Source organism: Ptychodera flava, chromosome 8, assembly GCF_041260155.1.
Source record: "Ptychodera flava strain L36383 chromosome 8, AS_Pfla_20210202, whole genome shotgun sequence".
NCBI classification, from domain to species: domain Eukaryota; kingdom Metazoa; phylum Hemichordata; class Enteropneusta; family Ptychoderidae; genus Ptychodera; species Ptychodera flava.
The window spans coordinates 17,726,000-17,753,748 of record NC_091935.1 but is presented as its reverse complement, the minus strand read 5'-3'; the positions used below and the strand labels follow the sequence as shown (position 1 = coordinate 17,753,748).

Here is a 27,749-nt window from a genome sequence, read left to right as displayed (position 1 = left end):
AACTTCCAAATCCACTATCTCTGGTTTTGTCAGCATCTTGCGATAAAAGGTACATTTTAGGGTGCATGTCTTTGTTATTTTCCCTAGATTTTATTGGACCTAGACTCCAAACGAAACATACCGGAATAAGCTCGTCAAGCTTTATTGGACAAGTCACTGATACGATTATATAGAACCGATCCCACCGTTACTATTGCATACTGGACCAATAGACTTGGAAACCCTCGTATCGGATGTCAGCAGTACACGGGTTTATGTGGAACCTTGACCTTTGGAACCTTTGGTTATACGTAGAGGTCTATCGAACTCAACGAATGATTAGATTTATAACTGATTGAACCTTTAATTTTGCATAAGACTTGAAACCCACAGAGGTGGAGGATATTCACAAAGCAAGACTGTATATGTATTTATAAGGGACTTGGGCAACATGGCATCGCTCCAAATTGCTTATTTGTCCCCCTGGTGAAGTAAAAAAAGTTAATTGGTGGCAGGAAAATTTGATTGCATGATGATACATGATATTAATAAACTGAATAGAACATATAGAAAAAGATTCGTCAATGTAAGACACAAAAAGGACCATGAACGATTCCTTCAATTATTTCAATGGTATAATGTGGTTAATAAAGATGCATAAACATAACCTACGTGTAAATGCTCTGTCGCCATAACAAATATCTTCATTTTCCTCGTCCTTCAAATCATCATCGTGATTACTGTGATCATCGTCACCATCATCGTCGCCGTCGTCCCGTAGTCGTCATGTAGCCGTTTTCACTAGGTAGGGACATTGCAAATATTGTACAACCTACATTTCATTAAGCCTTTGAGCGCCAAAGTCAATTTTTGTCGCCTTTATAAACTGTACCTCGGTCCATTTTTTCAGATTTTTGCCAAAATTTTGATGAAAACTGTAGCCAATAAAATGTGATGTCCGTTTGGTCCAAAATTATCGAAAAATTACATAAAAATTCATAAAAAATGTTAAAATGTTGCACTAAAATTCTGGTCGGAAAAATTACAGCTCTCCGAGGGTTGAAATAATTGTCTTATGTTTTACCATATGGGGCAATAGCTGTCCGTCAAATTAAGACGCATACACTGATAGAGTTACCGTGACTCTTTAAGGTAGAACGCGTCTCGGGGACAGATATTCGGACTCTAAAACTTGTTCAATTCTTTTCTGATCTACCACATGTGGGGGTTCGTTTTAAAGCTCTTGGCGTAAGACAACTTTTCACCGGCTTAGTTTTTTTGAAAATCGAAAATTTAAATTTTATTTTTTCTCTATAGAGTTAACACAGGGATGGCAGCCATTTTGAATCAAATATCGGTAAACCTCGAGTAATTTGTTTCTCTTGTTCGAAACTTTGCACGGTGACCCCCCGATTTTTAATCTTGATTTTGAAAGAGAATGGTTGAAATATTCTTTGAAGAAAGTTTGAGCAAAAGTTTAAGTCTTTTACTTTCAAGGTGCATACTACCCTAATAATAAATTAAATTTAAACAGACACGGTGACGCTAGATTTTCAAGCCGACATTAGGGAAAAATTAATCGGAATAGTTATTTAATGTCATCTCATAATAGAAGAGCAGGAAATAATAATTTTGAACAAGCAGGCACTTAAACATCATCAACGACATTTGAAATACTGAATTCTCCACGAAGAATGTCAGCATATGAATCATAATCAGTGGGGTGAGTTAATACGTTGTAGATGAACTAGTCAAATGAAAATTCATCGACAAACAAAGTAGAAATGTTCACTGCTTTCGTCACTTTAGCTTTAATCTACACAAATAAAAGCCAAATCCCCTGGTTATTAATCTTCAGGCTGCAAAAACGGTTGGCTTACTTGTTGACCTATGTGATTCATAAATATATGCAATGGTTTGCATATTTCATGTGACCCATTGTGTTTACTGCAAATACGCACAAACGCTTAACTCCTACGGGGACCTTGATAAAGATATTAGACATACAACAGGTGTCGCGGACACGAAGCGGACTAAATAGTTAATAATAGATGTCTGTTTATTAACTGACCACTGCAAATATGTCCGTTAACAGCAAGGTGCGCTTAAATGATTTAATCAAGAAAATGTGCAGCTCCACTTCTATTAAAATACACTTCTTCGACATTGAAAGAGCCTTTTAACTAACTGTGGTTTTCGAGCACGTCTTCAATATATCTCAAGTTCATTAACAAGGGTCATATAATACTCTTCTTTTGACATTAATTAAACAGTCTTATAATGAATAAATTAAAAACATTTGAAAAAGTTTCTTTAAAGAAAAAAATCAATTCATTTCTGTTGTAACATAGCGCGTCCTTCAAAGTGGGATGATCAGGTTAAAGATGACAGTGACGGCTTACAGTCGTCGTACACAACCAATGGTGTGTGAAAAAACTGTTGACTTAGATGTAACATATGTCAAGTGGGCAGAACGTTCCATTCCTTAATACCTACTAAAGGTAGCTAGGGGCTCCTTTGTATCCATATGCAAGACGGGCTGAATTGGTTCGTTATTCTACCGCTGCGTTGCTTGGTCTTAACATCAAAGATGAAAATCTCCGTAGTGTTGATGTTTGGGGCGATCTTATTCCTACAAGAGGTAAAGTGTTTTCTGTCGTTTTGTTTGTTTGTTTATATTTCGCACGGTTATGTTCAGTTACTGTCGTTTTCTTTCTGTCGATTTTATGAATTTGCGGCCATCGCACATGAGAAACTAGGCTATTCGTACGCGATGCATATCAATTCCATGTGAGTTGATTATTGTGGGGACGGTTTTCAAAAAACGCTCTTGAAAAATTCTTCTCGTATATTAAGTTATCAATGAACACGATTGGAACTAATTTGGGATAATTTGATGACGAAATAATATCTCTTTGATCGACAAATGTACGCTCATCTGCTTTTTTTTAAGTTATACACTTGTTTTTATGAGTAAATGGTAATATTGCAACATTAAGCTTTAGAACACCTACCACTTTTGAGAAATTTGAAAAAATATGAAGATCCAATTATCCCAAATTAGTTCCAATCGTGTTAATGATACTAATGTTACGTGTTTCTGCTGAAATGATACGGACTGAAACGTTCACCTGTTTACATTGCATTTCTGCGGTTTCGCTGTTCTGTGTATGATGGAACAGTAATTACAGAACAGATCCAGCCTGATATCAAGTATCGTCTATCTCCTGCTAATAACAATGTTTCATGCATACAAGTGAAGAAGTTACGATTGGAACTAATTTGGGATAATTGGATGGTGAAGTAATGACGATTTAATCTACAAATGTTATCTCATCTGCTTTTCTTTTGAAGTTGCACACTTGTTTTTATTAGTAATTTGTAATATCGCAACATTCAGCTATAGGGCACCTAACACTGTTGAGAAATTTGAACAACATAAAGATCAAATTAAAGATCAAATTATTTTTAGAAACATTAACCAAGGCACTCATATATATCATGTACTGCATATATCATTTTGAAATTCAAGTGTGCGGTGAAGGCAGACATAAGCAGACCTTTAAAATTAAAGCCTCTAGATCATCCAGTTTGTTTCATGTGAAATGTTTTCCCGATCGCAAAAAAATCTGAACTCTTTTTGATATTGTATAGGAAATCAAGATTTTTTTGTCCCATAATGATATCATACGTTGGCGGACGTACATTAAGGTTACTCTAGTAAAATATTCAGACAAGTTTGCTAAACGTAGCCGTCCTCGGCGTATATTTCTTGTTTTACAGTGCCAAAACAAGCCTTTGCTTGCCACGATGTCGTTGTTTCGGGGAATGAATTTCATTGAATAGTGGTAAAATTGCGAGACGTACTTCTTTTGATGTTGGCAAGTTCATACTCATTCAACATTACCTTGGCGATACAATATGCGTCTCCCGCGCCTACTTTGATGTCAATTCTTTAGTAAGCAGAGTTTCTGCCTTCGCGTCGTCGCTTCGCCTGCATCACATGCCCACGTTTCAATCTTAGCACTGAACTCTTGGTGTTATTGCCAGAGACCAGTAAAAACCGGTAAAGTGGCGTGTAACCGTGATTAGGTTTATCAATTTTGCCACTGAGTTTCAGTACAAAACTTCAAACAACAAAACGTATGAAACATGAACATATCTTCTATTGGATACTTAGCTCCGGTAAAATAACCCTTTACCCGTTTTCAATCAATTCAAGGCAATAATGGTCATCGCAAAGGGCTTTGGCAAAGTAGTGTTGCAGTATATCTTCATCAAACGCATTAATCGACAGATGTTACTCAGTAATGTTTGTTTTTTACTTCGTCATCGCTGTTTCAACACTGTAATTCATAATTAAATTTGGTAATCAGCTATCCTTTGTCAATTTGAACGGTTGAAATCATTTTAGCGTACCGAAGACAATAATGCAGCTGTATGGTTGCAGCGAGCAACAGCAAGAGTGATAGTTCTGACGGTTCTTCTAGAATTGTTAAATTCGTGTCATTATTCTGTGTTAGTCTCATGACATATGGAGCCATCACTTGGTCAACCAAATTACGTCATTTTCACAAAATAAAGGTTCTTGGCGACACATAAAATGGCTAGGGGCTAATTTCTGTACATTGTAATTTTTCCGTTTTTTCCTTCTGAGAATTGCATCATGTACATAAAGCTTAAAATTGCGTACAGTAATCGGTTAAAATGTACTATGCGACGTTTAAACAATCCTAGAAAGTCAATTGGAACAGGAGAAGTTGTTTTCCCTGCAGGAGTCGATGTTTTAACAATTTTAACATTATTAATCTGTAATAATGGGTGAAAACTAATTAAAAACAGATGACAAACAGGAGCAATGAAAGTCGATGGCAAAACTAGCACATGAAACATGCAATATTTTTGTCAATTCTGCCGTTTTCAAAATTTACAATTTGTCTCACGAGTACAGTATCAAAGTGTTGCAAGAGAAATGTGAGAATGTGAATTGACTTGCTGGCATCTTTAAATTACATCAAGTACGCATGTCTCTTAATTCAGAATACGATTTCACGTGAAGCAAATCAATCAATCAATCAATCGATCGAGTTCAATACCCGGTATATCAAAGGTCTCGCGTCGCCAAATAATGATCATTGTCATAAGCGACATGCCCCTTTACGGCATCAGCTTTGCGTTACCTTGGTTTTTGCCTAGATCCACGGAGCGGAAATCATGCTCCGGCTCGCGACAATGAACAATGATAGGGATAACGAATAATTGTGTATTACACTGACAATCAGTTTGCTAGGACTTCAGGGCTATTTTTGCACCAATTCTTTTCTCAGAGTTTAATGTCAAGTTTCAAGTGTTAGAATCAAGATATTTAGTTCAAATTTCCAGGATAACTCCCTTAGTTAATACTTTCTCCAACGAATATGAAAATTGTATATTTGCAGCCATGATTTGAAATATGACACCAGTAAATATTAAAATTTAATTTTTCACATTTTTTTACATATTTGAATTTAATAATAATGGATAGTATTAATATTACCAAATTAGTTATAAATATGTCGACACCATTTATTGTAAGATTTGCATGGCAGGATTTGTAAATAAAATTTGTTTTTATGATTTTACATGGGTTTACATATTAAAAATTCTTTCAAATTTAAATATATGATTTTTCAAAAAGTACTTCAAATATAGGTAAATTGTGCCATACAAATCTTATCTGTAACCTTGTTAATAGGCTGTAAAAATTCCATGTCTATATCTCATTTCAAAGGTTTGATTAAATTGGTATACAATTATGTAGGAAAACTGTTATTCTGTCAAAAATGTTGAAAACAAGCCATATTTGCACCCTCTTTTGAAGTCACAGAGCAGTTTTTTGGTTAATCTCACTTTTGACACCTCTTTGACACTCAAAGAATCTAAAAATGCATTTACAATAGCAGTCACTCACTCTGAATGCCAGCACCGCCTTGTCAAACTTTCCTGAAAAACAGCAAATAATGACTTTCCCTTTTCAAACATTTTATTAAAAGCTAGGGGACCTCTACCATAGTTAATACACTAAGGACTCCCCAACTTCTTCTTATTTGGTCAGTTTTTCAGAAGTTTCAACAGGCTATAACTCTGCAATGCCTTTGTGCCCAAATGTCTAGGTTTTTTTATTCCACAGAGAATGTTGACTACTTTTATATTTTAATAGTTTTATTGAAGTTTATAACTGACGCTCTAGCCTTTCCAACCACCCTCATGTTTCTGAATTAATCAGTGCCCCTGCACGCGAACCTTAAGTAGCTGCATTTTGTCATCAAAGAATCTTTTGTATGGATGAATTAATACTCTAAGCTTTTTTCCGAAGTGCCCAATCGTTGTCGAGTGGGCTGCTTTCGATAAAACCAACAAAATATTAAGTATTACGTCGTTAGGTTTGAAAAGATACACAGATTTGGTGATGTCATTATTCCAGATGACAAAGTGATGATGCACCAAAGCCTCCGGTGTTATGAAACCCATAATGCGCATGAGCAAACAACGTCATATATTCAGAATGAGGCGGGCACAAAAATTCAGTTGTTTTCATGGTTTAAAAGTACGTCGCGATGTCCCGAACAACGAAAGAAACTAAATTGTTTCATCAGCGAATCTCCAACGCTGCCATAAACGACTAAGTCAAGCTCTCATACGCGTCTATTTACGAGGAAATCGCCGTCAAAGTTTGAAATGGATCAACGGCAAAAGCATCCGTATGAGTAGCAACTTCTTTTAAGCGCTTCTGACATAATTGGGCAGACATTCCCACTGTTGAGAATCATGTCCTCCGGTGTCATATTTTGTGACAATGATTAAGTTAGAACGGTTAAACTTGCACTAGCATATACACAATGAAGTTGCATATGCCATATCCATACTAGATTTGCCCTTCTTTGATGAAGACATAATATATCTAAGGTATGTTTTAATGTTGTCAAATTTCAGGGTTTTTAATAAAGCCGAGACTTGAATAAATTTGGGAGAATGGAATCTTTTAATTGTTCAAATTTATCGAAAAAAAGAAAGTAGATGAGCTTAAATTTGCTGAGTATACCACCATTACTACAGAATCCTTTCCTCGCAAACTAGTTCTAATCGTGTTTAAAAACAATATGAGTGGAATTCTGCTGGGTTTCATTGAGTTCTGCAAGGTAGCAATATATTCTTAGTAATTTTGGTAACAAGGAAAGTAATATATGCTCGCCTTCTTTATATATATATATATATATATATATATATATATATATATATATATATATATAGTTATTATTGACATTCTTCATTTGAAGTATATACGTCGTGGCCATACTGGCTTTAATTTCTACCACAGGCGGGGGCATCAAGTCTTGGACTGCAGAGACGAGATGAAGACGGTAAGTGCCATGCTATATGCGGGGTTATTTCAACCTTTCCATCATCTCTACGGCAGCTCTTAGACTGTTTTTTTAACATTTTGGAAGTTTTCTCATTGTCGATGGAATCACCTCACTTTAAAATTTAACGATTTAACAATATCTGCATTATTTCCCAATTCTCGGCAGACATTCCGTGTCTTCGGTCAGTCTCCTCTACCGTGTGCTTGCAATGAGGGGTTGTGATTTATAAAGTGACGCATTTAGGGCCTACATACATCGGTGTGGGTCAGTCCCAAAAGTGGAGACAAATTAGTATAACATCCCATAATATGTGATTATCCGTTAAGAGTCATCTGAAATGCGCAAGGCAGGAGCAATGGTCAAACGTCATATCCCTCGGCTAACCCCTGCGAACTGCTTTATGAGTTCCCTACCCAAGCTGTGCCGCTGGCTGCGCTGTGCCAACGAAATTAGCCAGGCGTGCAGCATGGTACTATAATTTATCCACAATTAACTTTGATTAAATATTTTCAGTCTAATAACCTATTTTCATATTTACATATTAGCCATAGTGATTTAGTTATATCAAATTAAAGGCATGTGTTGGCACCAGATTGTCTCATCAGAAAATTTACCAACCTGATTACAATTTCAATGGAAACAAAACAACTATCGCACCTCCGTAATCCTCTTACAGACTAGAACAAAGGCGATCCCAGGGATCGCGAGCAATGCCTTTAAAGCACGTATAGATAGTATAGGGAACTTTCAAAAGTCACGGTAAAACAACCACAAAAGTTGTTGTCTGCAGGTACTATTTATGCCGTAGATTTTGAAAGAAAGCTGCGACATTGATACAGATATATACGTACGTATACATACATACGTACCTACCTACCTACCTACCTACCTACCTACCTACCTACCCACCCACCCACCCACATACATACATACATACATACATACATACATACATACATACATACATACATACCTACCTACCTACCTACCTACCTACCTACCTACCTACCTACCTACCTACCTACCTACCTACCTACCTACCTACCTACATACATACATACATACATACATACATACATACATACATACATACATACATACATACATACATACATACATACATACATACATACATACATTTTAACTTCAGGCGTTAAACGTTAAACGAGGGCTTTTGATATGCTGTTGACAGATCACCATACAACAATACTTGGAGTAACTACTGACAACGAAATGGTTGTTTTGGATGAAGACGGCGAGTGGACTGATCCGATCGAAAACAGTTGCTGTGTTCTCAATGTGGCGGTACAACCTGGTGGAATCGTGGTCGGAGTGGGTACGGACAACCAGCTCTATGAATGGAAGTCAAGGGGTGGCGAGTGGTCATGGGTTGGCCCTATAGAAAACAGCTGCTGCGTAACCTCTGTAAGAATGGCCTCAAGAGGACACTTACTTGGGATTGGTACCGACTTCAAGCTAATGGCTCGATCGCAGCTCAGGGGCGCAACTTGGCAGAGACAACCCAGAGGCTGTTGCTTCCGAGCCGTTGAAACCACTGGAGACGGCACGTTGTATGGCCTCGCCAAGAACAACAAGATCAAATCGAAGATAGACATTTACACCGGCAACTGGCGTAATGTCAAAATCGCTGGACCCGAAGTGAAGGATATCATGTATTTAGATGAAGACGAGATTACACTGGGTCTTTCCATGGATGGGTGTGAAATCTACCAACTAGACATGGATACAATGTCCTGGCAATCCTTTGTCAGTCTTGGAGACGAGTGTCTCATGTCTATTGGCGAAGGGGAAGGACCAGGTTGGTAGCGGTTTTCATTTCATCTTAGTCACTGATATATTGTAATAATGAACCGAGAATGAAGACGGGACAATTGCTATTGAAGAAGGCAATTTCTACTACTGTGGTATACATGTGTACTAGAACATACCAGTACACACTATAATGCAAACATCACCAAACAGGTGTGATACTATTTATACACATTATTTATTTTAACAAGTTTATTTTATGTCACAACCCTCCCTCAGGAATGCAAAGAATTCGACTTTAATGACATATAGCCAAGGTGAATAGGCATATAACCCCATGGCACAAGACGTCCTATAGGCTTATCACTGAAAATCCTCTCTTAGGATTCTTCTTAGTATTCTTCGCGAAAGATTGATAACCTCAGGTGACTCACTACCCTCCTCCCCCAAATTAGTTTTGCGGAACTTTAGCAGGTTCGTTATCATCTAATAATTCACTTAGTCTTGTTGGACGTGCGGTATTTGTTTGCCTAACGACATTCGGAAAACCAGCGTTGAGCGTAAACTTATTCAGCGGTGCGGATTTGTTTCCATTAAATAAGTATGTCGGTTTTCGTAATATTAATTTAATTAATTTCGTAATATTAATTTTCAATATGCAGCTAGTCGCAAAGAACAAGTAATTCTGAAAGCCCAATGTTCCAAACAAAGTATGATAGTTCCATAATATATTTTATACTTCCTGAATTGAAACATATTATACATGATTGAAAGCTCGGATACGTCTAAGCAGAGGCTATTGTGAAAACACTTGCAGCAAAGAGGCCACGATTTACAGTGTCAGACCACTATCTATTTTTGCTTCAGCATTTTGCTTGCCAATATAGTTTTGAATACTTGTATTATTTATGGTAGATAGACAGAATTTACTGCTCACCGTATTATATGACCCTTGGTTTGAAACTTCCTCAAGAGCAAAAAAGACACTGTTATATTTTTCATGTCGTATATAATCTTGTCGCAAGAGGGGCTTAAATAAAGTGATAAGATATATTATCTGCCTAACACTGATCGAGAACCGTGATTCAATATTGAGGCTTGACAAATGTCAATTCAAAAGCGGGTAAATTGGGGATAAATGCATTGAAAGGAGAACGTAGCTTAATACAATCCACCGCATCATCAGTAAGATCTAAAGCATCCCTCCTCAACAAAGTTTTCACATAAATTGTTCACAATCTGTAAAGAATGTCTAACGTCCGATTTGTTTGTATTACAGTTCAGGTTGTTTTTCCACATTTTGTGATACTTTTTGATATTCATTGTTTCATACTACACTATTTCGTTTCTCCACAGTCATTGAACTACAGGGGCACTGAGTCATGGTTATAAGACGATTGTGGATGACCAATGGAGAGGTGAGTTCTAACCTGCGCATGGCACGTCTTGCAGAACAGCTTGCTGCCTCAGGCAAATCCGTAGTACCTCTTGCCTGCTGGATTTTTCGATAAGTTTCGGAACACGCCACCACCGTTTGAGTTTTAGACGAAGAACGATATCAGAGAAGAGCAATATTACTACTCAAATACATAGGTCAATTTTATATCAACCAAATTTAATCCAAATAAAGTGTGTCCGTTGCCATAAATAGCACAGTATTCAGTTATCTTTCATCAAAAGTTCATGCGACAAATATAAAGCTTCAAAATGCACTTATAACATCCGTCGTATTTCCCAATTCACTGTTACTGATGGTGTAACCCTCTGGGACCACAAGGTACATAAAAGGGTAATTACGGTTTTGTTTGTTTGCTTGTTTTTTCTATTTCCTCTTAGATTTGTATTGGACTTCGAACCAGAACGAGATACACCGGACTTCGACCTGCAGACGTTCAATTACATTGCAAGGACATCCAACTTATGATCGTATACGGGACCAAAATAGGCTTGCATATCCTCGTATCGATTCTTAGAGGTACACGGGTTTTTGAGGAACCTTGACTTTTAGCTAGATGCAATAGTATATCAGACCCTACGATTGGTTGAATTTATGTATGAGTAACCTGTAAATTTGCATAAAACTTGTAAATCATGACGATAGGAGCATGTACAAAGATAGAAGACGATATGGATTTATATCGGACCTGGGCAATATGGCATAGCTCCGACATTCTCATTCATGTGATGGTGTGAAAACGGTTCATTGGTGATAGGAAAATCTGATTGCATGATGATATATTACATTTCTAAACTGAAAATAAGGAATATAAAACGGTGTCTCCATGTAAGAAACAAATTAAACTAGACAAATAGCTTAAAAATATTTAAAAGGTATACGATAGCCAATAAAATATCCTACATGGAAGGAGAAACGTGTCAATGTGTTGTTGCCATCAAGTGTATACGAAGCTGCTATAGCGTAGTGTTTATATGGCCTGCATGAAGCGGTCGAGAAGGCGGCGTCTTACAGCCGTGGTGAAAAAAACGCAAGAAAGCAGCAAAAATCGTCGGCAAAAGAAACATCTTCAGTTAGATTGATAGAAGGGACCACATCGATGTAGACTATGTGTAACTATACAGTCCGTCGATCCCGCCTTCTCTTCCTTGAACACTGAAATAGCCACTGTAGCAAGTGCCGTGTTGTGACTTCTCACTACAACCGATGGCCAGTAGCCGGAGGCTAGGCAGGAGAAGCGCTTGGGTGGTTGTCTGTACGTTGGGTGATGGAAGCAAGCACGTGAGTGCCATAATCTTCCAAATTGGCGCAAAAATGAATATTTCACCATCCGATACTTTGGCGTCCTTGGCGATTGTACGCAGAATACCTCCACGTGTCACTGGGTGAATTTTTCAAATGTGTAAACGAGTTTATACCATGTTGTTGACACCATGCTGGCATTTCGTGGCGCCAGCATAAGTATTGTTATTTAGTGGAATTGCGGAGGGATTTATCGCCTTCAAGAATGCAAATGTATCGAGAGCGTAAAATTGCGCCATATTGGAAGATAATGACATAAGCTTAAGCTTAACAGAATACCGATCTCTGTTAATCTGGAATAACGCAAATTTTTTGGTAACGTCTGCTTTTTGGTTTTCGGTTGTGATGTCACATGCTCTATAATTATTTACATTTCGCTCATTAAAACTTGGATGAAGCAAGCTGTCAAAAAATCTGATTCGATGCTTTGCATCTGCAAACCAAATTATATCAGGTGTTTATGCAACTTGACATGCCCATCCATAAATTAAAAAGATCCAGCTACATTTTGATATTTTGAAAATATGTTCGATTTGTTCTCCGTGTCAATTCACGAGTGTGTCACCAATCCTTCGCTGACAAGCTGCATATTGGTGCTTAAAAGCTCTTCATTCTGGCTTTACAATAATAAACTTGTTTCGATGCATAGAACTCTGTCACGCTCTATCTAGCCTAGACCCTATTCTCCGCATTTTTTGCCTTCGTCAACACTCCATGGGCGAGGGCCAAAATCTCCGGTGAGGGACTAGGCTACGCTCTCTCAAGAGATGGTACACTATTAGGAACTATCCAGTAACCGCTACCAGTACTTAAACTAACATATTCAGTTTCTGAAACCTCTTTTTTCCACTCAAAAGGATCGATTCAGTATCCCAGCTGTCTATGTGTTCAATACGCATACTGGTAATGTCAACGAACCTTTTAGCATCAAGGGGTTAGATATAGGTCTTTTGCATGGCAAACGTGAGCTCGGAAGATAATTTTGCCAGCTGACATTCCAACTAACAGAAAATTGTCATCGATGAACATCATCATTTTCCAGTGACAAAACATTAAATAAATATATGTTCCAAATGTATGGTCTTGTACTTCACCCAAAAGAATTAACCTTTATATTTTTGGTTTTAGCGCCACTGACCAAAATAGCGAAATTGTACAAACTACCTCAAATAGTATCGAGTTAACTAATAGAAAACATGTTTCGTCAGCCATACGGTAGATTCGCATTAATTATGTGGTTTCAGTTACCAGCTTCAGTTTTGTTCTGTAAAGGTCAAAACCTGTTTGTGAATGGAGGCATATGCCAAATCAAAACATCCTCAAAACGTTTGGAGTCAATCGCGTGGCTTTTCCGAACTACTTTTGCCAATACTTCAAAGTAACATGGGTCAATTCCACTTGGCGTTTCAACAAAATGACACAGTTCGAAAGTATCGAGGGCGAAACGACAATTTTGCGAGAGTTAGTAATATTAGAAACTTCAGAAATATGTGATTTCTTCCGAGAGAAAGTGGCGTTCTTGTGGAGACAACAGCAACATGACGAGTGCTTTGTCTTCATATGATTTGATTTCCATGACCTCGTAGTTTTGTCTGAATAGTAATACAATGGATTATTGCTATTTTCAACAAAAATAAGTCCACAGTCTTATAGAATACTCATCTGGTGACAACCCACACCCCTGGGGAGGTTAGACTGAAAACAAACAAAGAAGAAAACAAACCCGTCCGCCCAAGTCCGCCCTTTACAGCGCGTTGCCGGCTGAGATGTCCAAGTATCCAAACTCTGAATCTTTCCAAAAAACCGATCGACACACAATTTCTGTAAAACACAGAGTCGGACATAGACAGATAGGAGAACAGACAGACAGACAGACAGACAGACAGACAGACAGACAGACAGACGCAAATACATGCGAACTCAGACGGGTACTCGCTCGGCATGGTACTAAACGTTTGCGCACTTATGGATACTTTATGTGTATAACTACATGTAAGCCCATCCGGCTTGGAGGTTTACCCTTTCTTGGATTTATAAAATGATGAATTTTTGAATTCGCAGGTATGATATCGGCTCCTGTCATGATAAGAAGTTCGGTCGATTATCAACTTATACGCTTATTACCGTTACATTGACGTATTGACGGCGGTGTCTTGTGCAGACAGTCAAAGTGACGAGCTGACGCAGATAATCAGTCATCACCCGTAGCAAATTACGTGATAAAAACTAAAACAATGGAAAACGGGAAGACTAGTCCTTTCCAATAAATTTCTAATCATTTCCGTTGTGATGAGATATTTTGTTTAGCTCTTTTTTTACCCGGTTTGTCTCTTTCTGGAGTGATGCGTTCATGACAGATCGGCCACAAAAATGATATTGAAGTTAGTGTGATTTTTAAATGTTTTCCCCCTTGCTTATCACTGTTAGTGCAAAGACTATTTGCATGACCGTCACCGAAATTACGTCATCCAACTTCCTGCCAACCTGACAATGTGCATGCGACCAATGAGCACCATTTTGAAGGTGTCAGCTGATGGCTAGATAAAGCTCTTATGAATGAGCTTGCTCCATTTGTTTACCGGCGGCAGTACTGGTTGTTTCAAGTGGGACATTCGTTATGAAGCCCCTTGTCGTGGTTCTACTTGTGGCGTCCGTTTTATTTGTTGGGGTAAGTATACAATATGACATTTCTTTTCAAGGCCGCCATAACGAAGATTCCAATACGCCAGGCAGCTGTTACAGATTGGAATCGCAATATCGTAGTACGGCGTGAAATTTTGACGAATTTTGACAAGATGCTGTACAAAAGCGAAGAAGGAGTTGTCTTTTCTGCATTGCAGACTGCGTGACGTCATCTAATCAAGTACTCAAAATTTACTCCAAAGTCTTTCAAGCAACCTGCTGCTTACATTGATTTGATTGAGAAAATCAAATAAAATTTGTAGTTGACGTTAAATCCTGATAATACTTAAACTCATTATTTGCTTCCTGGGTAAATTTAAGAGTTTGAGTATAAAAATATCCATACTCAACCGTATAATTGTAACATGGATATCTCCAAGTCAAGGCAACTACTTAGTTTGATTTCAACATGAGAAATTGTGGTCAGTGCTTACGATTGAAATGCGTTCTAGCACTACAAATACATATTACTGCGAAAACAATTGGGGATTGCTTTCAGCAACACGTTTCGTTGGCTGACTTGACTAAACCTGCGCTGCCAGTGTACTATTTCATTCCCTATTGCTCAGAATTTTGAAATTTCGCAAGTTCTGTGAAAACGGTATAGAGTTTATGATATGGATGTACTACTGAATTAAAAAATTTGTACAGATATGTGCACAGGATCGAGAAAGCAACTTTCAGAAGAACCAAATAACTGACCAATGAGAAACCTTGTATGTCTTGAAGTTCTTAAAGTTAGTGGTATCTTTAGTGAAACTTCAAGGACAGTTATCATAGTTATTTAATCTTCGATGGTTCTAAATTACATAAATCAATAATTGAAAACTTTTCTTCAGATGGTTTGACATTTTCTTTTTTTTCACCATAATTTTTATTATTTACAAGGAAAACGAGCACTTACGTCAGGAAACCAATATTTTCCTTGAACATACTAAGAAAAATGAAATCATGTGATGAAGTAGTTAAGAGCAGACACATCGTCTACGGATTATTGTCTTTTTAGGATGTTGTACGCCAGACTTTCTCCTCGCAGTCGCAACTTGAAACGCTGTCATTGCGGCAAAGCAAATCATGACCTTATGTCATAGTTTTTATTCGTTAACAGTGCACGTAGATACATGTGAGATTAATTTGACCGACGCCACACATTTTGTTTCAAGAAAAGTTAGTATTGACCTCTTTATACGTACAGAGTTCCAAAGCTTGTTGATAAATTTGTGTGAACGATCGGTTAGTAGTAAAAGTAAAAGAAATGAGATAATTATGTAATTATGTATAATTATGCGTTTCTTGCATCCAAAATCGCTCTATTCTAAGGTGCGGTTGCACTTTTACACCTTTTTCGAAGCAATATTTGTCATCAAAGATGACAAGACAACACACTAATTAAATACTATACTTTATTTTCAAAAAGCAGAGAATCTAAAGTTTAGTATAATAGCAATAATTTACTCGATGGATAAAAGGGGTACATATAGGGGTAGAAAACCTCAATTTTGGTGTTAATAATGACAATTCAAGTAAAAAGCTCTACATTACATTGTGGAATTTAATATTTCATTTGAAGCTATAGTTTATATTGAAATGAAAGACAATTTATTTTTGCATTATCTGTTGTCACTGTTATCACTCTTAAATAGCGGGAATTGAAAGACAACAGATCATAATGAGCGAAACTGACATGACTCTCCTCCAAACTGTAAGAACTTTACCGCCAAACTAAATCGTCGTTTTGTTGCAGTATTTCAAGAATCAAATGTAAAACTTTCTCGCAGCTTGACCAAGCTGGCGTGCACTCATAGAAAAGCCTTGAAGGGGAGATTTGCATACATTTGCATAAATATACACTTCTTTCTGACAAAACGTGTGACTCCTTCCCATGCTAAAAAGGGAAAGCACCAAAGTTTCATTCTTGGTTAACAAATAACTGACAATTTTATGAATTTTGACAAAAAAGAAATAAATCTCGGGCAAACAACGCTGTGTAACATGCAACGCCCCCTCGACCACGTCGAGTTTAGCTGTTTTAGTTTGCGTACATGGATCACGGAGGGTTGCGTACAAAATTGAACAACGTCTCTCCCAAACTAGAGGAATTTAACTGATTTGAAAGATGCTTTCCAAGCTATATACATGTTATTTTCGAATAATCGGTTGAATCGGCCACAATTTTTGGGAACGCAAAGAAATTGACCCTTGTAAAACACTGTCATATGAGCGCGGTTATATCTTGGTATACAGGGTTCTAGTGTATCGACATCTCAGGCAACTGAAAGATGTTCAGACTGCTAACTTTCATTCTAGCGAATTATTCTTAAACATGGATTCATTGGATCAAGAACGTATCAATTTGTAAAAGCCATTCCAAAAATGATGTTCAGTACTGTGCGACTGCTGGTTACATTTCAGATCGTTGGTACCATTACGTAACACATAGTTTTAATCTCTATTCATCTGCAGCTGTTCGCGTCATAATTGCTCTAAGCTGCTTAAAAAATGTTTTCACTTTCAAATTACGATGTCCCAGATGTAGCCTTCTTAAACAATATGTTCGATTACTAACTAGTAAATCTCGGATGAAACTGCCCCATATTTTTATTGTATGATATCATCAGGAAAAAAATTGATGCAGCAAGCCAATCGTTATAAAAACGCCTGCAGACAGCAAGTGTTCACATCTCGCAGTGAGAACACGGCGTATTGCAAACAATATGACCAATAAATGTCATGTAGTATTAACTTTTTATCATACACGCCTTACCTGTGTCGTTTGTGTACCTATTAATCTACCCTATTTCTGTATAGTATTTCAAAGAAAACAGCCCGTGTCTGTTAATTGCCTTCCCTAATCCCCTTCATTAATTTGTTTTGCCGATATCACCAACGCGGAGGCTTACCTGACCGATTATGACCGCTATGAGCTGCTAGCTAGCAGGTTTATGATATTACCATCATGAAAACTTAATAAGTGTCAGAATGCTAATATGTGGTCCCTTCTGATAAATGAAAACGAAAGGAAAATTATATTTTATACTATTATTGCTTTCTGTTTTCATAGAAGGGAAGAGGTATTTGTGAGTCCGTTTACATGTTTTCGCTCTTCTTTCGAGAAGTGGCAAAAGTGGACGCACTTAGTTCCTCCAGTGTGATCTGAACGCATCTGCCCATAACCCGTTTTAACAAGGTCAACTACAAACGCAACTTGCAGATGAGTCACAATAGCGTCTTTTAATAAATGTTGAGTTCCTATTTCTTTTGTGACGTATCGAAAACGAAAGAATTGTAGGACTCATTTTGCCATGGATTCTTCACAAACTACTTCGTTATATCAGCGGTAGCTACGAATACAAACTTACAACACAATTGTTTTGAGGGTGACAAGTTTCATTTTTTTGAGCTTCTTTTTTTTTGAAAAAGATAAATTTATTCCAACATTGTCACAAATAAAACAAATCTACATAACTGTGAATGCATTAAAATTACAATAATAAAATTAAATAATTAAATAATTAGCTGTTTAATTACAAAGATCATCATATGAATGCATTCAGGATGCATTCTTCTCCTTCAAGTCTTTACAAGGCTTGAAAACTTTGTGATAAGGCCAGGAAGAAAAAATAAATTGTTCATCGGAATCGCCGCTTCTAATTTTGCATATTTGAATTTTTTTTTTTTTTTTTTTTTTTGATCGCGGCAAATTCTTACTTCCGCATTACAAATATTTTTAGTACTGCCGCTTGTGGCGCCCTACACTGTGTCGGGTTTTCGCCAGGGTTTTCGCGGGCACGGGATTTTGAATGAGACTTCATACTTGTTTGGACTTAGTTGACCGCCAACACGTTGTTGTGACGTCTGAATTTGGCGAATCATGACGCAAAGTGGGTCGATTTGGCAAGAAATTTGCTCGTTTTGTAAAGGTTAGTAAATGTCACATCATGAGTATTAATCATTGATCGCCAACATTCGAGTGATGGCCAACAGTTAGTTCCAAAGACGCTATTCAGTGTTTGTCCTGATATTACGTTCGGCGATTTGTTCAACAAGATCGTGACAGCAGATGGACGGTGCATCCGATTGAATGAAAATTGCATCGAAAGTATACGAATTTACGGCAATGACAAAACACAGTGTTGCGTCGATGCTAAAGTACGATCTAAATGATGACTATATAACTTCACTCCGATCACAGCACAGTGTTGTTAGACCATTGTGTAAAATGTGTATATATAAACAGTGGTAAAGAGGCCAAAACATGGGGCCAAAGTAAAATGAAAAAACTCAGATGCTAGGTCCCACCAGGACAATATTAAAGGACAATACTGAATTGTTGAATTTCAGTGATTTGCTGTACATTTCAGTTTTATTCTGAGAGAATGTTGAAATGCTCAGAATATGTTGTGCAAACACTAACTGTGAATGTAATGGCCTATGTTATTGTTGGGAAATATAGTATTGAATTCAGTTACCAGTATCAGTGTTTCTTGTCTGAGATATTTCTGGTAAAAAGGGAAACAATTATCTTGCCTTGTCTGCATCTGTGCAAAAATGCCAGAGAACCGCGTTTACCTTCGGCCTAAAAAAAAATCAAAAAAAAAATTTTCGCTCGCCGCTCCTGGGACTTGGTCCAAAAAATCGGATGAACAAGATTTTTTTTTTCTCTGGCCTAAAATCCGGTTTCTTTTTTTTTTCTGCTGCGTACTTTTGACTCGCGCCCTCAGGCGACGGTTACCAAAAAATCTTTCTAGCGATGAGCAAAGGCCCTATACATGTAATTGTTCTCGTGTTCTTTTTTTATCTCTAAGGGTGAGACGTCAGCAGTCAGACGAGTCGAGAAGAGAGACGATGCAGGTAACGATGCAGATGACACGTCTAAACTAGCCACATATGAGCTGCACGAGTACTGCCATAAAATCTGTTACATTCAATGGTCACTTATTTCAGCAGTCTGACTGTTGGCATCCTTGAACAGCCCTCACATCTTAGGCCAAAGTAATTAAATTCTTTGTTTTACGTCCCCACCCACTTAGGTTTTTAAGGTTTTCATGAAAAACATACACAGTGTATTTGAATAGGAAATTTTAGGACATGACCGCTTAGCTTTTCTGAACTAAAATTTTGTGACAATTTTTCATTTGCTTCAATCAAATTACATTGTGTCAATTTTCTTGTGTGTGTTTTTCAGTCGCTTAGACGCGTACCTTTTCCCATTTAGTGTGGACGCAAAACAAAGAATTTAATTTTATTTTATTTGGCCTAAGATGTGAGGGCTGTTCAAAGAGACAACGGCACTTATATCTACAATTGTTTATACATAATATATGATTCACTTTAATACCTCACGTTAATGTTTAAAAACTATTTACACTTTATCGCGGTTGCATGTTATTTAAAGGGATATAGTCGTCGGAACTGCGCCTGTGCGAGTTTCTTGTTTACAAACAATGTATTTCCGTGAACGATATCAAAATGCACCTCATCATCACAGCTGCAACATTTAGATTATACGATAATAGACTATGACAGACATGTCTTAACTGTCATCAATCACAATTGTGCCTTGGATACATTGTTGCCATGGGGGTCGTATGGGTCCCATACGACGTTCGAGCGCAGTTCCGACGACTGTATCCCTTTAACTCTCTTTACTATGCATCCACACGATTATACGATTTGACGTGTCACTAAAGGGCGCTCATTTGTCTCTGCAGTTGCCCCTCGTACCTATAAATCAAACAAAATTTCAAAATACGCAAAACATAGAAGCAGCACTTTCGATGCAAAGTGTTCTCTTATTTTCTCTCACCTCGCAGTGAATTTTTTCTGTGTTTAGACAGTAAAAGACAAAACCCATTTAATTATATAGTCACGTGTGAACTAAAGCGTGCAATGATTTTTTTTTTCGTTCATAACGGTTACTAGAATGGCCTAAGCTTACCGGTCGACAATGTAAAAGATACGACCGTTCGTTGCGTGCAAAATATTGACGATGGGATATCGGTTCAACCATTTTATGTACACACTATTCAATTGGCGACACCACATGCACCGTGTCGTTTGTCTAGGGTTTTGTGAATTATAAACATCAACCTCAGAGGAAAGGTGGGCCGCACTGTATTTCTAAGAATCTTTCGCAGGAAGGAAAGTCCCGCTTAAACAAAACGTACTTATAGATGGCTCCAATCGCTCTCACGCGACGCAAGGGGTCGACATCTTAGGGAGCGTTCAGTTATTACGGCCGGGGGTGGGCCGGCAAAATCCAGGGGGTCATCTTAAATTTGAAAACTGCAAAGAGGGGGTCGTGTATTTTTCAAACAGCTCAGGGGGAGGTCACTTAATTTTCATAAGTATCCGTCCCGTCAAAAAGCAGTTTCAGTGTTCAGAAATATTCTGAGAGATAAAAATGATTCGCTGCATGATTTCATTCTCTGAAGTCATTTAACTGTAAATCTGAACAAAAGTATAATTATCTGTCACATGAACTGAACATCTTGACTAGGTAACTCTGAGGCTCCGAGACTATTTTCGATATTGTATGAGTGACAAAGGAGATATATCCGCTTTGCACCCTCAATCCGAAGACTTGCCTTACAGTAAGCGAGAGCGCCCTCAGATGATATCACTGTGTACCAGTCCTTCAGCTGAAGTCAGTGGCGTATGTATGTATGTATGTACAGTATGTACGTATAGTATGTCCGTCAACATCAAAAACTCGCAAACCGCTGCACATTTCAGCTTGGTATTTGGTGTATTGATGCATCCTGGGGCTATAGATGGTATTTCCTTCAAATGAAGTTAACCTTGCCAAATTTATGCAAATAAGCTTTAAAACTGTGAAAATGGCCAGAATTAATAACTCAAGAACCGATGTTTTGCGAGTACCTTAGGTGAACCTTATACGGTATTATGAATATCTTAAAGATATCTTTAATTTTGTATTTTTGCCGAATGTTTGGTGATTTTTCTCATTTTAAGTAAAAATTCTTCTTCTCTGAAACCGCCAGCCCAATTACTCCCAAATTTGGATTGATGTTTTGCAAGAGTGTTACCCTTCTAATTTGTTGAAATTATGACAAAATTGGAAAAATTACTGTTTAGGGGCAATTTTTGTCATTTTTGGTCAAAAAATATTAAAAAATATTTTCTTTTTAAAGCCCCTGGACAGACAGCTTTTATATTTGGTATACAGATGTCCAGGGATGATAATACTTAGATATGTGGAAGTTGTCCAGAAATATACAAATTTGTATTTTTAAAACAATTTTGTCATTTTTGGTCAAGAAAATTTGTTCTCAAAATTACTTGTCTGATAGCTTTGTAATTTGGCATAAAAGTCCCGAGGGATGTTATTAGTTAAATTTTCTGCTCCAAGTGTTGGGAAACCCTCAAATTTGTGTACTTTAGGTAATTTTCTCAGTTGGTGACCTTAAATGGCCAACAGCAACCCATGATATGTTGTGAGACAGTTTCGAAGGCTGTGAACATAATTTTGTCATTTTTGGTATCCATTTGCAGGAAAATATGATCCAGAAAACAAAGCTGAGGTGAATTTTTTCTTTGCAGACCAATTTTTGCAACTTTTCTATGTAAGACACACAAGAACTGATGAGAAATTTGGATCCAGGATAATTCCATATGTCGTAATCACCCCAACAGTGGAAGGCGTTTCACTATCTGTAACTAACTTAAGTGCGGTTTCCATTCAAATGATAGCACTCACAGCATTAATTAAAAATTCTCAAGGTTGAAAATACATTTCTTGCCACCTGGCCTTATGTAAACATGGCCAATTCAAAGGGGTGGAACATTTGATATTCAGGAGGGGGTAGGGTCTAGAAGATTGATGAGGTAGCATTACTTTTTTCCCAGATCCCTTGTACATATTTTCCCCACTCCCACCTTTTCTTGTTATCTTCTCTGGCTAATGTTTTTGTTGACATTTGCTTTTGAAGTTGGGATCTGCTTGTCCCATTGCTATAGAAGTTGATTTGCATGTTCCTAAAGATGACCTCCAGTTGCAGACCTTATTTGCTTTTTATCATCCTTTTTTTGTTTAAATATTTCTTGAATGGACCAATTCAAACCAAATGTGAGCACATAGTGTCCTTGACGGTATTTTTTTGGTCTGTACAGAGTATCTGTTGTACTGAGTATTTGTTTTACCGGCGTGTATTCAGATAATTTAACAGCTCTACCATTCCTTTGTTCCAACTTAACTACACCACAACGTCTAAACGAAGACGATAAAGTTTACTTCATCGGTGTGACGACTGATAACAAAGTCATTTATCGTGAAGAAGATGGCAAATGGGTCAAGTCTGCCCACAACTCATGTTGCGTCCTGGCGGTGGCAGCTGTCGCTGGCGGTGTTGTTGTCGGGGTAGGCACCGATCATCAGTTGTACGAGTGGAAGTCGAGAGGTGGGGTTTGGAGCTGGACTGGCCCTCTTCCCAACAGTTGCTGTGTGAAGGATATTTCGGTAACGAACTCGGGTCTGCTTTTGGGTATTAATCTTGAGAACCGCTTAGTCATGCGGTCCTCGGCGACCAGTCCCTGGTTTGTGGCACCTAAAAGTGCCTGCTGTGTCACCAGCGTCGAAAATGACCCAACTGGACTGCTTTTTGGCACAGCGACCAACGGAAAAGTGAGAATGCGAGACAATCTGTTCCGCGGAAGTTGGCAGAGAGTTTCCATCAATGGACCTACGCTACGCGACTTGGCGACGCACCAGGGCGACACGTACGGTCTGTCCGAGGATGGGTGCAAGATATACCATCTTGAGAAGGACGAGATGGAATGGGGAGATGACATCAATGATGGAACTTGCCTTGTGTCGATTAGTATCCTCGTCAATCCAGGTATGTTGACATGGTTTATGCTCTTCGGGTTGGTTGAATAAAATAGTGTCAGGTCACACTCTTACATTTGATTGAAACTTAATTAAGGTAGTTCGCGCCTCGGGGACAGATCGGACTCTCAAACTTCCACAATTCTTTTCTGACATATCACTTGTAGGGGTTCATTTTAAAGCTCTTGGTATAAGAAAACTTTTTACCGGCTTAGTTTTTCGAAATTCTAAAATTTTATTTTTCTCCATAGAATAACTGTTATTTTAAATATCGGTAAATCTTGAGTTATTTTGTTTCTCTAGTACCAAAAGTTGCACGGTGACCCCAATTTTGTTCTTGATTTTGAAAGTGAATGGTTGAAAGTTTCCTTAACGAAAGTTTGGACAAAAGTTTAAGTCTTTTCCTTTCGAGGTGCGTACTACCTTAAACCAGTTTCTTAAATAAGGTTGAGATATATCTTAGATGACACTTATTTCCAAATACCTTTTTCACTTTTAAATTGAACTTAGACAACCTTCCTGTACTACATTATCTTTCACTTCCGTAGATGAAAATGATAGAAATCGTGTTTAATTTGGAGAAGTCGGGTTTATGCATGACTTTTAATGTGAAATCTGTATTTCCAAGTATTTTTTTTACTTAAAACACATGTTGTTAAAGGCAAGGACTATGACAGTTTGTTAAGGGCAATATGGACAACTGTGTCTTGGATTTTTTCCTGTCTGACTTTGAGACAAATAATGAAACTGTCACGACATAACTTTCATCCTTGTATTCCCTTTCCCGGCGACTGCCGACTTGCCACTTTACATGGTTCACGTGTGACCATACAATTTATTTTACACTTTTTATAGAGCGGCCGAATTATATTGGGAGGTAATCTTCACCGGGGCTCACAATTACATCGGGAAAAGAAAAGAGATAAACAAAATGTAAATCACAAAGGCACGTTGCTTTTGACATATTCTTTCACTTCACATTCGAATGTACTCAGGCTAGATAGCTCCCTGATTTCAGTCGGTAATGAATTCCACTCTTTAGTGGCGCCGAAATGAAATTTATGTTGTCACTCATTAACCCTTTGAGTGCTGTAGTGTTTTTCCCACCAAAATTTTAGTGCAACATTTTACCAATTTTTGTGTATTTTTCAGTGATTTTTTTTATAATTTTGGACTAAATGGACATCAAATTTCATTGGCTACATCGTTTTATCAAAATTTAGGCAAAAATCTGAAAAAAATTTACTCGGATATATTCTTTAAAGACGTTGACTTGGCGCTCAAAGGTTTGAAACATATCTAGGTACATAACAATCCCGACGAGACGTGGAGCCAGTACAGTATTCATGAACATTACTTCTTTGGGTGAATAAATGAGATAAATACTGCGGTCCAGAACATTCGTACACTTGAAGCTTAACATTGCCATGAAATAAACAATTCTCTGTCTGATTGACATGACATTGAACGTAGAAAATAAAGCATCTGAAGGAAATTCAATTCCTAGTTCAATAAAGGGTATATTCGTTGGTATAAATAAGTCGTTGTTAGTGAACCTTAACACTGCACTCACAGGATTCTGCATTCTCCAACTTCTGTTAAAACGTAGTTTACTAACCAGTATTTTCAAGTAGAGAATAATTGCATTCTCTAGTGGCAATGACGTGTTTCGAATACCACATACCATTAAAGTAACAGGAAAGAAAAATCTTACAGGGACTTGAGATATCAAATTGCCATCATCATGAAAATCACATCCAATTTTGCTGACTGCAATTAAGAACTCCTTTTAGCAGTTTCTTTTTTGGCTCAAAATGTGTCTTCTCTTTGCCAAAGCCGATCACCCCTACGTTGTAGTTTATACAATAGTTCGCTACAGAAAGGCTTGACTCATTCTGGGAACGGATGGGCGACAAAGTTAGAAATAAGTCACATCGAAGTCAAATCATATTTGTCATGTTCAGTTAACGGCAAAGGTTTCAATTCGTCGTGCCTTTTCTACTTTGTCGCTAGAGGACTTATTGGTCTTTCAGTGGCCACTGATAGTATTATTTACCTGTAAGTTGTGGACTCGTTTCGAGGAATGGGGACAGCACAAAGTCTCCTTATGCTAGTTTTGCTGTTTTGCTAGCGCAGGCGTTCCGAGACAAATAACTGGAGTGGAACATAATCGAATTCAATTAAATTCAATTAAAATTCAATTAAACTATGAGAGTTTAAAGGTTGGGTAATCCATCCCCGGGATCAAATTTGTTCTAGTCTGTAAGAGGATTGCGGAGGTGTCATAGCCTTTTGTTTTTCGTTGAAATTGTAGTGTAGTGAGAAAATTTCCATGCAAAACAATCTGGCGCCTGTCACTGGCCTTTCAGTCTTCAGTTTAAAAAGATCGCAAGGCATTCAAGAATAACATCATAAACATGATAATTTGTTATCTATACAAGAAATTACGTCATCCTTAAATCTCCTAGCAGAATGAAGGCGTCTTTGACGCAGATATGTCATTTTCGGAGTACAAAAAGTAACAATAATGGTTTTTTTTTAGATAATTCAACATTTGTTTTTATCAAAATAACAAAATCGTAAAACATGTCAAAGAAACGTTAAATTCACTAAAATAACTCGATGAGTACTTTATCCATGTGAGAGAAAAATATGACGCACATGTCATAAAATTTATATCTCGTAATAAAATATCATGATAGAATAAGGTAGGGCGTTTGAATATGGTAAATATTATTCTTATCTCTTTTATTTTGTAACGAAAAGAAATAATTTCTTGTCAAAGTTTCACTCGTTGAACTTGAATATGAAACTTCAGAAAATTTTGCTATACATTAGAATGTCCCCTTTTCCAAATAAAATTCAACATTTTTTCTATAAGCAGAAATACCGAGATAGTATAGTTATTTTTATTTAAGGAAGTTGTGCAGTGAAATGACTTGAAAAATTTCTTCTTCACAGAATACGTAGAGGGCGTACTTGAAGAGTAAGGCTGAACACTGACACACGTTGAAGGTATGTAGTATATGTGTTTCCTAACCCTTTCAACACAGTGGTTTCATCCAAAGCCATTGTTTTCAAAGGTGCTTGTGGACATGTTTACAAGGGATTGGGGCGAACAGGTAGAAGCATTCCAAACTTTTGACCACATTACGCTTTTATGTAACCCATCTCTAGCTAAACTGTTTATTCAGTTCTACGTGTGAGGGCTCCCTATGCTTTGTAAATCACAAAATTATTTTCTGAAAACCCTGAAATGTTTACAGTATTTTCTTTCTTACAAAATTTTCTCTTTCTTCTTTTCAAGCCCATCGGGTAAATGTAGTTGTATCTAATCGTTATTTTTTTGCAGGAATCGAACATTGATTTTCCGTTTTGAGTTAGAGTATATCGACCATTTCTATATAATTTCATATAGCGATTATTTTGTTTTCCATATCCCAAACTTTGCGCAGCAACATCCGAGTTTTATTTTCAAAATGAAAAAGTAACCTGAGTTTCAATTTTCCATGAGCGAAGTGTCTGCAAAAGGGTACGTTTAGTTACAAGGCGCGAACTGCGCCAGGACAGAATTTAACGAGTCTTCTACGCCCACGACGATGAGATCACGATCGCGGAATGCTCAAATTTCGACACTGTATATTTCTAAATAGATGTTTGTTGTTGTCCATTTTTCTTCCTCAGCAAACTAAAGACAAAATATCGAATGGTGACGGAAGAAGAGATGGTGACTGGACAAAGTCAACGCTGCTGTTTATCAACGCACATTGATTACAGCGTGCGATTTTTTTTCAGTCAAATGTTCTTCTGATATTTTTATCTTTTACTTCAGAAATAAAAACAGCATGTTGGTGCAGGGATGTGCTGAGCTCGTGAGTCACTTTTTTACTGGTGTTGAAAGACAAAACAAAACAAACCTCTTAGTAAGACTGCTAGTAAGAAATGATACTAAGGAAGCCTTCAGTAATTACAGGGGGCGGGCCGGGGGAATTCCGTTCGCACATGTACTGTAAAATGTGACACTTCCCCTATCCTTGTGTCTAAAATGTGACTTTCCTCCTTCTCCGGTATTTTAAAACTTGACCCCCCCCCCCAATCACTGCAGTATTTTCCCCCATGAATAACTGAAGCAGTATCAGCTAATTTACATAACTATTTAATTGTCATGGAAGTTACGAAGAGAAATTATGGGAAGAGGCTGGGGCTGGCGTTTTTGGAGGGAGGGTTGCAATTTATCACCCAAGCATGTTGGAAGGCGGGTTATGCATTTGCGGGAGGGTCACCATATTTTGCGCAACTATAAGGCGGA

The 27,749-nt window shown here is 37.6% G+C and overlaps 2 protein-coding genes across 4 annotated transcripts in view; both read left to right on the top strand.

Annotated features, from left to right (window-relative positions):
- The window catches only part of LOC139138688 (uncharacterized), a 28,362-nt gene extending 16,838 nt beyond the window's left edge, over positions 1-11,524 (top strand). For 2 of the 3 annotated variants that reach the window (XM_070707183.1, XM_070707180.1), the window contains exons 5-9: positions 88-2,620; positions 7,337-7,379; positions 8,575-9,201; positions 10,509-10,570; positions 10,989-11,524. Coding sequence is in view for 1 of the 3 variants with exons in the window: in XM_070707181.1 (XP_070563282.1) it covers positions 2,507-2,620; positions 7,337-7,379; positions 8,575-9,201; positions 10,509-10,531 (807 nt within the window). In the remaining 2 variants the exon portion in view is untranslated. Of the gene's footprint in view, positions 1-87; positions 2,621-7,336; positions 7,380-8,574; positions 9,202-10,508; positions 10,571-10,988 lie in introns of those variants that run through there. The other variant, XM_070707181.1, reaches the window with a different exon arrangement.
- Positions 11,525-14,416: 2,892 nt separating this feature from the next.
- Positions 14,417-27,300, top strand: LOC139138687 (uncharacterized). The gene is made up of 5 exons (XM_070707179.1): positions 14,417-14,578; positions 19,398-19,443; positions 22,833-23,450; positions 26,402-26,455; positions 27,125-27,300. Exons 1-4 carry the CDS (start codon positions 14,528-14,530, stop codon positions 26,428-26,430), a joined length of 744 nt encoding a protein of 247 aa, XP_070563280.1. The 5' UTR covers positions 14,417-14,527; the 3' UTR covers positions 26,431-26,455; positions 27,125-27,300.
- The last annotated feature ends 449 nt before the right edge of the window (positions 27,301-27,749 follow it).

Coding starts and splice junctions, on each gene's coding strand:
- LOC139138687 (XM_070707179.1), top strand. CDS start 14,528: ATGAAGCCCCTTGTCGTGGTTCTACTTGTGGCGTCCGTTTTATTTGTT. Junction 19,444..22,832: donor CGAGAAGAGAGACGATGCAG/GTAACGATGCAG, acceptor GTCTAAACGAAG/ACGATAAAGTTTACTTCATC. Junction 23,451..26,401: donor TAGTATCCTCGTCAATCCAG/GTATGTTGACAT, acceptor TCTTCTTCACAG/AATACGTAGAGGGCGTACTT.